Below are 10,120 nucleotides of genomic sequence, written 5' to 3'. Positions count from 1 at the left end.
CAAAGCAGAGAGTCCCTGTTGGGCCATTAACTGGAGAGCTCTGTGCAGTGATCTCTACTCCCCACCGCACCATTGCAGGCCACTTGGCTTTGGGACTAGGTAAATTGAGGGCTCAATAAAAACAGGCCCCAGGGCGTTTGTGGCCACAGGATCTTGTGGCCATAGATAGGGTGGAGGGTTCCTGGAGGAAGTCAAACCTGCAAATTCAGTGGGGGATGAAAAGATCTGCCTGTGCCCCAGAGGCCCACTCCAGGGACCAAGCTCCCCACCCTCTACAGGCAGGAGTTCCTGCCTGGGTCACAATGGGGGAGGTGTGCGAGACAGGCCAGTTCTCCCAGGGTCTGGAGGGAGCCAGGGCTGGCTAACAAGGCTGAGAGAGGCTGTCTTAAGAGTCTCCTATCCTCCTGCTTCTGCTAGAGCCCCTTCAGCTGCTAATCCCCATAAACACACACAGCAGCACCCACCCTAACCCCCATCCACCTCCTTCTGTGCTCAGGCCAGGAACTACACTCCTGTGGTAAGGATGAAAAAAAGGGGCAGCTAATTGATCCGATTTCTCATCCATGTTTATTGAGAGGGGCTGGAGTGCCACCCACCCCGCATCAAGCCAGGCCCAGTCCTCACCTCATTACACGGATCTAACAAATGCATTGCCATGGAGTTGATTCCGACTCATGGTCACCCTATTGGGCAGAGTTGACCTGCCCGTAGGCAGTCATCTTTACGGAAGCCAACTGTCACATCTTTCTACCAGGGAGCCACTAGTGGGTTCGAACTGCTGACCTTTCGATTAGCAGCTGAGCTGTTAATCACGCGCCACCAGGGCTCCTTCATTACGCAGAAGAGCTCCCTTAAACCTATTAAGGCTTTATGACGTACAGATGATTATCTTCACCTGCATTAGTGATGAGGACATTGGGAGGGTAATTTCCGAAATCCAGTCGTGACTCAGACAGGACTCCCACCCAGGCGACCGTCAACAGACCAGCTGGGGCCCGAGCTCGCCCACCAGCCTCGTGTTTGCATTTCATGCTCCCCCTCCCTCCCACCTTCCCGGGGCTCCGGCGCTCCAGGCCCCGGAACTCCGCAGGATCCGGCGCCTCCCGGCCTGGCCAGGGCCCCCGCCAGCGGTGGGGCCGGCGTCGAGGGCAGAGTTCTGCAGCCCCGGATGGGGGGCCAGACCCTACGTGCCAGCACGGGGGGCGGCCGCAGAGGCAGCCTTTGTTTCCCGGAGCTCCCGGCTTCTGCGGAGTCACGGTCACATGCGTTTCCGGCACCGGGTGTTCCGGGCGTCGCGCCCAGGCTCCGAGCCGCCCCGCCCGCGGCCCAGCCGGGGACTCCCCAGGCTCGGGCGCCGCTCTCCTGGCTCCAGTGCGCCCCCTCTCCACAGGCCCACGTCCGAGCCCCTCGGATCCCCGGAGCCTCGGCCCGGCCTCCGCGTCCACGCCCTGACGAGGCTGCTCCGCTTGGATGCGTCTCTCCACCTCCCACTGTCCCCAGGGTCTGGCTCTACCGTCTGGCTTGCTCAGAACACCAGCGTTCAGCCTTCTGCGCCGGATCATTCCGGGCCGGTCACTAATCCCACTAGGTTTTGGTTCTAGTACTGGCCCGTCTAATACCCAGTTGTTTCCTGGGGTCCCCCTGACTCCCCAAAATCAAGCCCATCTTTCTCTGCCCCGTGGAACACTGAACAGTTACTAGGTGTTGGACAAATAGTTAAGTGACACTACCCTCATCATTTAACAGGGCGACAGAGGCAGCCTGAGCCTTCTTCCTCCCTCTGCCAAATCAGCCACCCAGAGCTGGCCTCCCTGCTCCTTGGCACAGATTATCTAAGGGCAAAAGCCCCATGGGAGGGGGGCAGAAACCAGGCTGACTCTTCCTGGCCTGGCTTGGCCCTTCCTGGCCCAAGGACGCGCGATTCCCACACACCAGCTGTCCCCTGGAATGCTTTGGTACCATGGAGCCTGACAGAGACCATCTCTGCTTTCCTCAGAGTCAGTAATTCATTCCATAAATGTTTATTGAAATTGTAAAATGTGCGGGGCAATCAAGTCCCTCCCATATGCTAGCCCTGTGCTAAACTCCCAAGAGAATGTTGGCGGATTCTCTCTGTGCTGTTCAGGGAGTGCCTGTGCAGTCCCCCAGAGGCTCAGCTTCCCCAAGGAGGCTGACCTCTCTAAGCCGCCACCATGCCTTCATCCAGAGCAGCTTGGGAGGCCCTAATAGACAAGATGGACAAGCCAGTCCTAGAGACTGGGAATGGGGTTCTGCCTGCCTGCTGCTGCCAGCCTTGGAGATACAGCAGGGAGGGGCAGGGCCAGGCTCTGAGTGAGCATGAGGTGAGGTCTCAGGGACCCTTTCTCTCTCTGGGCAACCTTTCCCAATGGTTCTCATCCGGGACCTGCAGGGATGAAGAGGGACTGGAGTGGAGACTAGGAAGGAAAAGGAAGATAGCCCAAATAGGGAGTGCCAGGGATCAAGCTATGGGGCCAGAGGTGGATGGTACATCCAACCGTGGTGTCAGGGCTTGGTGGGGAAGAGCAGGCAGGTCAGCTGCCGGCTGCCGCTGTGTCTGTCCACAAGGGGTAAGGGATGCTTCGCATAGTGCTGGATCATGGCAGCCACGGAGGAGAAGAGCTGGGCAGGGAGGTAAGGGCATCAGTGAGGTTCTCCATTTATGCTGGGAGAGGCTTCCTGAGGGAACTATGTGCTCTGGTGAGGGGGGGAGGTTTACATTTTCCTAAATGTTTTCCTTCCTGTTTGCCCCCATGAAGTTTCACTGCCATTTTGCAGCTCAATTCTAGGCCTTGTGAGATTTCCCTGCGCCAGTCCCCAAGGGCATGCTGTTGGCCAGACTGTCAGCTGGAACTAACTTTGGGACTGTGCCTCTCTGCCCTGGTCCTCCAGCATGGGGAGCGGAGTGGTAGTTGACTGTCTCTAGCCTCTAATAAGTGCTGGGTGCAAAGTTGAATCCTTGCGGTAGACAGAAGTCTGGACTACCCCTGCCCTGCCCTCCTCCCAGCTGGGTTCATTCTAGGTACAAATGCCCCCACCTCAGCCCTGCACAGACTGAACCATGGCAGGAGGGTTTGATGCCTCCCCCAGAACAGGTGGGCCTCTTCCCCAAGAGCCAGGCTGGGAGGGAGTTCAGGGGTCTGCCCTCTGTCATCCCCACCCACCCCAGAAAATACAAAATATAGGTTTTCCTATAAGCAAATGCCCTTAGCTGGGAACAGGATACTGCTCTGCTGGGCCCTCCTTGCCCCTTAGGCCCCTGCCTCCTCCAGTACCCACCTCCTCGTGGTTCTTGCCCTCCCGGCCCAGGGCATAGTGGCGCCCGCCATCCAGCCGCCGGATGGGAACGTTGAAGACATGGCCACGGAGAAGCACTGCCAGGGTGAGGGGCTGGGAGCCCTGAGGCCCTGAGCTGTGGCGCACGGTGTAGGCCCCGTCCTGTGGACAGACCCCACTTATCAATCCCCTCCTCCAAGTGCCTGCCCCCAGCCCCAGGACAGCTGGCTGTGAGCACAAGGGGTTTCCGAGGAGGCCCAGGCGCTGTGCAGGTGACCACCTTTTGCAAGCGGAGGAGGGCACTTTCAACGGCACGGCGGTCACAGTTTCCTGAGTACCAAGGCTGACCCAGCAGGCTGCCATCCTGTATACACACACAGCCCACTCAGAAAAGGCACTGCTGGGCAGGAGGTGGGGAGCACAGAAAGGGGATTGCAGTTATTTGTGTTCATGTCTGCCTTCCCCCAGACTGAGTCCTTACAAGGAAGAACAAAGATCTATTCATGTCTGGGGCTCCACGGTGCCGCCCACATGTGCTCTATGGGTTCCTTCAATGGTGAACACCTCAACCAAAGACGACCACAGGCAAGAGCCCTGTTCCCACAGCCCTTGTCCCTCAGCCCTCTCCGAGCCCTTCCTCACCTCGGTAGCTGAGGTTTTCCTTCTGGGGGTTAAAGAGGAAAAAGAGGGTCTCCTTCCTGCTGGAAGAAGCAGATTATAGAGATGGGGCTACAGGGGGATTAGGCAAAGGGATTAGCTATGGGGGTGGGGAAAGGTAGGGGTTGAGAGAGGCCTGAAGCCCAAAGCAGGGCACCCAGTGCTTCAACCCTCTTCTCAGTCCTAGGACCCTAGTAGAACCTACCAGCTAGGTCTTATGTGACCTCCAAATGAGGGGTGATCTTGGGGTACAGACTGGAAGCTTCCTGCCTTGGTATAGACTCTGGAGAATGGCCAAGGAGGTCACCTCAGGCCCAAGCTCAGCAGGAGTCAGAGCTGCAGGGACCCCTCAGCAAAGTGGGGCCTGAGGGACCAGGAGTCTGTGGCCTACAGAGCTGTAGCTAGGGTGGGGCCTGGCAGGACTGCGTGGGCTCAAGCTTAGATGCCTGCACTCACCTTTAGAGGTGGCATCCGCTGTTCCCTGAGACACAGGAGGTCTGGTCAGACTGCTTTCCTGGATGCAAAGCCCACCCTGACCCTCCCTCTCTCCCTCCCCACCCACCCACCCAGCTCACTCCTCCCTTAACCACCAGCCTCTTACACTCCTAGTTTCCTGGGGGGTTATGGTGGGCCTGTTGGGAACAAATTAGGAAACAGAGCTCAGGGTCTTTACCGCCTTCAAGAGAAAGAGCCCAGTGAATCCAGCATCCCAAGCTGCCCCATCACCACTGCCAGCAACAGTGGAGATGCCAGGTCAAGGCTGGGGAAGCCTAAGTGGGCCATCCCCTCTCTCTCTGTCTATATATGTCTCTCTCTGTGTGTGTTTCTTCTTCTGTCCCTTTCTCCCTCTGTGTGTGTCTCTGGCTCTCTCTGTCTTCATGTGTCTACACACACAGATACACTTGGTGGAGCACTCACCTGGACACCACTGATGTCCTTGGCAGAGGGACTGGGGGCACTGGGGATTGGGAGCTCCGAGTCAGGGCTGGAACTAAATAGGGAGAGCAGGCTGGGCTTGGCTGGGACCCAGGAGAGGAAATCCATGCTGGCCAGGGAGGGGCTGAGGACAGCTGCATGGGTGGCCTTTACTCTGCAGCCTGGGCTCTCTGGGAATCCTTCCAACCAGGGGAGATGCTGTCCTGGCAGCAACAGCTGGGAAGCCCCACACAGCTCTTGCTCCAAGGAGCCCACCTCCTTGTCGGCACAGTGTGGGTCAACCTGAACCACAGGCGAAAGCCTGGGGTGAGTGTCCACAGGGGTGTATAAATGCACATATGTGTTTGGGGGGTTGGTGAGAGGAGACAGGGGAAGAAGGCAGAGCTTTGGGCAGCTGAGAACTTCAAGGACAGGATGAATCTGGGGCCAGGCAGAGGGAGGGACTCACCTGGATCGGGCTCACACTCCAGGTAGATGTCCTCATCAGGTTTCTTTGGAGGGCCTGGCACCTAAAGGTAGGGAGGAGTGTGTGGGGCCATGGATTTGACCAGCCCTGGGGGACCTCTGCCTCAGGCAGTTAGCATTAGTTGGGTGGGGGCTCTGGACACCTAACTCCCTCCTCATAAGGTGGGCCTCTTTCTCAAAGCCAGCTTGAATGATTAAAATGGTTCTTTTGCCTGGGAGGGGGCACCCCAGGAGTACCTTCCCTTCAGGGGTGCCCCCACTTCTCTGCAAGTGGGCATTCAAGAGGAACTATGGGGAGGCCCTCCCCTGCAGCCCCGGGCCCTCCCAGGGGCCTCTGGCAGGAGGGGCAGGACTTCACTTGGGGCCTCTTTTCAGGGACCCTCTGGGCGCCACCCCCCCACCAACTTCCTAATGAGAACCTAGAATGTGAGGTGGGGAAAGAGGGGCTGCTCACCACTCTGGCGTGTGTGCTCAGCTCTGGAAGGAAAAGGAGAGAACCGCCAGTGACAGATAGCAGGGAAGAAGGAATTAGGTGAAACTGAGGCACTTACCATGGGAAGCTCTGGACAGTAGTGGCAATAATGGCATGGATAGAATCAGAAAATGGTCACCAAGGGGGTCCCCTTTGAAAGGGCTGATGTGTTTCTATAGAAGGGGTCCTCTGGACAGAGTAGACTGCCTTCAGACCTCTGCAACCTGGATGTGTCCCTCACCTGACCCAGAGACCACACCAGGTGCAAAGCAGCACCTGGGAGCCAGGGGTTCTGTGTGCGCTCAGGTGTTTCATCTCTCTGGGCCTCAGTCTCACCTGTCTGATTGGAGGCAGTGCCACCTGAACTGCCTACCTTAAAGTGATTGGCAGGTAAACATGAGAAAACAGCTGGGGGGGGGGTGCACTGTGAACAGGCAAAGCATGAGATGACAGTAAAGCAAACTCAGATCTACCCTGTGGGGGTAAGGACTCCCCTCCCCAGGGAGAACTCATGAAAAGGGACAAGGGATCCGAATTACCTCGCTTCCCAAAGGGCAGTCCCCGCTTCACAGTCTCCTGCAGACTCAGCCCTGCTTGCAGCTGTGGGTATAACAGGGGCCAGTGAGGAGGGATGGGGGTGGGATGGAAACAGGCATGGGTAAGTTAAGGATGCGGGTTAGGATGGGATGTTGCTGTTGTTGCCATCAGGTCCAAACTGACTCATGGTGACCCCATGCGTGTCAGAGTAGGACTGCTCCACAGGGTTTTCAAGGCTGTAACCTTTTGGAAGCAGATCGCCAGACCTGTCTTCCGAGGTGCCTCTGGGTAGCTTCGAACCAGAACCTTTTGATTAGTAGCGGAGTGCTTAACTGTGCCACCCAGGGACTCCTAGGATGGAAGGGGGAGTAAGTATATCCGTGTAGATTTAAAAAAAAAAAACTACAACACGAGGGGAGATGTACGGAAGGAGAGACTCTTCCGTCGCGGCTATTCTGCGGCTTGCTCTTTGTCGTGAATGTTTTTCTCTTTATTCCCATAAAACAGTTGATGAAAGAGCTTGCTTTCAAGCCCTCAAGTGGGATGGCGGCAGGACTGGAAGCCAGCAGTCATTGGCAGCTGAGGGAAGGGCTTCTTGAGCCCTAGGCACCAGGGTCCTCAGTCCCCAGGGTCCCGGGGAGGGGCAGCGACAGCCAAGGGAGGAAAGCAGTGTTCTAGATAAGGCCTTTATAACACCGACAGGGCTCTCTGCCTTCTGACGCAGCTGACTTTTAACGTGAGCTTCCCGGCGGAGGGGCCTCCTGAATGCAAATGTGGGGGAGCCTTGCAAATGAAATGACTCAAAGAGGTACTCAGGGAAAATGGTTGCTTGGGGTGGGGCCGGTGGGGAGGAGGGGTGTGGGGGGAGGTCCAGGGGAGGGTCTCACCACCACGGGCTGGGGCTGGGGCAGGGGTGGCGGAGGAAGCAGAAGCGAAGGCGGTGTCTTGGACGGGCTCGGGAGACCAGAGTGATCTGGAAAAGGTTCACGCATTATGGGTGAGATGAAGGCTTCCTCCCATGTAGATTCCCATTTTCCTCCTGGGCCCCCCCACCCCTTTTAGTCCTCCCCCCTCCAACCCCCGCTCCTTTCCGCTTGCCCGGGGCACGTAGGCTTCCTGACAGCCCCGTCTCCATGGCAACCGGAGGCAGCCGCTTCCCTGCCCCCTCCAGGCCGTTCTTGGGCCCTGGGGGTGGGAAGCATGCAGCAGCCGTGGCTCTTCTGGCACCCCCACCCTCGCCTGCCCGGTAGAAGTTGTACTCGGATCTCCGAAGGGGAGCTCGAGGCCCCCAGGGTCCTAGTTGGGCTTCCTGCTTCCCCACTATTGCCATGGTTACACGGCCCCTCTAGGCTCCTCTCCCCTTTCCACCTTTCTTCCTTTCTCTCTTCCGCCCTCTCTCCATTCCCCTTCCCGTCTCTCTGCCCAGCCCAGAGGCCCCAGCGCAGGCAGAGGGAGAAGGGAAGGCCTGCGCCCTCTTCCCTTGTGGAGGCCCTTCCGCCCTGCCCAACCACCCATCCTCCCTGCCTCCAACTTCCCAGCCCTCACCCAGGTACAGTGAGTCCTCCGCAGAGCCAGGGAGACGCGCAGGGGCTATGCTGAGGGGCAGAGCCTCACAGGGGGGCAGCTCGTATTTATCCTCCTCCTCGTCCTCCTCCTGGGCCTTGGAGAAGGGATGCTGAACACAGGTGGGGGTGGTAGGAAGACCCCAGAAGTGGTCGTGGGCATTGCCTCTCCCTCCCCCACCTCAGGCCTCAGGCTCTGGACTTACCATGTGTCTCCAGCTCTCTGGGGCAGGCAGAGGAGCTGGGTTGGGGGCATCTTCTCTCCAAGCTGGGGAGTCTGGACAGACAGACTGGCCTGACTCCTCCCCACCCAGCCCCCTCTAGCGCCATACATGACTCTCTCCCCCCACCTAATAAACCATCTACGTTCTGACAGCTGACTTCAGTGCTTCAACTCAGAGGAACCACTCATGACAGGCATTTCCAACATTGCAGCAGGGCCAACAGGGGAGCCATTTGGGAAGCAGGGGACTGCCCCTCCCCCCCCCCAACTAGCTGCCAGTCCCCACCCCATGCACCCCTTATTCTGACCAAAACAAGTGGGAGAGTTAGGCTCCAGTGACTTAGCAGAGCTAGAAGATGGTGGGCAGGAGGTGTCCAGAGCCACTCAGGAGACCCAGCCTGTGGGGGCCTCTAATCTGCTGGACCCCCTTTTGCCCACTGTGTCACTTACCCACACATCTGGGGGGTAGGAAGGGTGGCCCCGACCTGCAATCAGACTGTAGTCAACTCTGCCCATTAGGCCCTTGAGTTTGTCAGCCAGACACCTCACATCTCCAGGACATTCAAGTACATAAATCCAGGGCATTCGAGCACAAGAACACATGTGTGACGTCTTCTGGAGCTGTGTGACCCAGCGGCCCTGGGACCACGGCAGCAGGAGGAGGAGTCTGGAGGCATAGCTAGGTGAATTGGTGCCCAGGGAAGCTGGGAGTGGGGAGCACAAATGGATGGGAGGGCACAGGCAGGGCCAGCACAGCTCCAAGGATGCCCAGGGGAAGGAGCATGGAGACAACAGAGGAAGAAGAAAGGAAAGAAGGAGCTCAGGTACTCACTGGCGCTTGCTCCCACCGAGCTTGTCCTGGAAAGAGCCAGGGACAGGAGTGAAGGGGTGGTCAGTGCAGCCAGGATGCCTCTCCCTGCCCAGAGTCCTGGGCCCCAGGGGTGGGCAAATTTGTGTGCCTGGGGCTGTCCTAGAGCCAAGCCTCACCATGGCAGAGGTGGAGGAGCTATGTCTCCTTGAAGCCCAGGCTCTGCCACAAAGAGCTCCCGGGACAGGGGCCCTATTGTTCCCAACATTTGCATCTCCCCAGCTGCAGCCTCCAACCTCAGACGGCTTGGCCTATACCTCTCCCAGGACCCAGCCCTTGCTCTCCCTGAGCGTCCCCACCCCTCCTCCCTAATCTGCAGCAGAGCTCTCCCCTTCAGCTAAGCTGGACCAGGGATCACAGGCTTCCTTCAGGTCTCTGATCAATGTCACCTCCTCCTGGAGGCCTTCCCTGGCTGCTCAAACTCAGCTTCTCAGGATCAGCCAGGTCAAGCTCTCCCACCAAGCTGGACCATAGCCCTGGGCCAATTCACAGAAAACATTACATTAATAGGCAGATCCAATTAAAATGGGAGACGGTCCTTGCTGACACTTTTCTTAAGCCCTCTTGCCTGCTGTCATTTGCTGGCGAGCAGTAATGAAAACCAAGGAAATGCATGTTAATGAGAAGCTGAGAAATAGGCTCTCATATTTAGTATGACAGCTTCCTCTCTTGATAAAAAAAAAAAAAAATAGATGGCATTTATTCATTCAGTAGATGTTTATTGAACACCCGCCATACGCCAGGCACTGTTCCAGGCGCTGGAGATGCGGTAGAGAAACAGAATAGACATTTAAGGTGTATTTCCTCATTATTGGATTCTCAACAACCTCATGATGCAAGTGCTAGTGTTACCCCTGTTTTTCAGATGAGGAAACCGAGGCTTTGAGAAGCTGAGTGACTTTCCCAAGGTCTTAACAACTAGGAAGTATTGGAGGCAGATTTAAACTGAGGTTTGCCTGCTCCCAGAGCCTGGGCCTTAATGCCTTGGTCATCCATACCACACAGAGGATTAGGTCCCCACCCACAAAGGAATGAACTGCATCAGTATTTGTGGGCTTCCTTAAAGAGCCCATGACTCTTAAAGAGCCCCGAGTGAGTTTTGGAAG

General features: G+C 57.3%; 1 protein-coding gene across 7 annotated transcripts; it reads right to left on the bottom strand.

The window, feature by feature from the left end:
- Positions 1 to 1,370: 1,370 nt before the first annotated feature.
- SH2D6 (SH2 domain containing 6) lies at positions 1,371 to 8,283 on the bottom strand. 7 transcript variants are annotated; one of them, XM_064268796.1, is made up of 13 exons: positions 8,130 to 8,283; positions 7,907 to 8,036; positions 7,249 to 7,334; positions 6,364 to 6,424; positions 5,807 to 5,829; positions 5,336 to 5,396; positions 4,870 to 4,942; positions 4,553 to 4,583; positions 4,408 to 4,432; positions 3,937 to 3,995; positions 3,575 to 3,658; positions 3,298 to 3,456; positions 1,371 to 2,640 (listed from the first exon to the last, which is right to left on the bottom strand). In XM_064268796.1, exons 1-13 carry the CDS (start codon positions 8,130 to 8,132, stop codon positions 2,524 to 2,526), a joined length of 912 nt encoding a protein of 303 aa, XP_064124866.1. In that variant the 5' UTR covers positions 8,133 to 8,283; the 3' UTR covers positions 1,371 to 2,523. The 7 variants fall into 7 exon arrangements, with proteins under 7 accessions (XP_064124866.1, XP_064124867.1, XP_064124869.1 ...); XM_064268797.1 differs by having other exon boundaries at positions 3,937 to 3,992; XM_064268798.1 differs by having other exon boundaries at positions 1,372 to 2,640; positions 7,907 to 8,021.
- Positions 8,284 to 10,120: the final 1,837 nt, after the last annotated feature.

This window comes from Loxodonta africana, chromosome 15, assembly GCF_030014295.1.
Source record: "Loxodonta africana isolate mLoxAfr1 chromosome 15, mLoxAfr1.hap2, whole genome shotgun sequence".
NCBI lineage: Eukaryota > Metazoa > Chordata > Mammalia > Proboscidea > Elephantidae > Loxodonta > Loxodonta africana.
The sequence above is the reverse complement of the archived record's forward strand: the minus strand, read 5'-3'. Positions and strand labels throughout refer to the sequence as shown.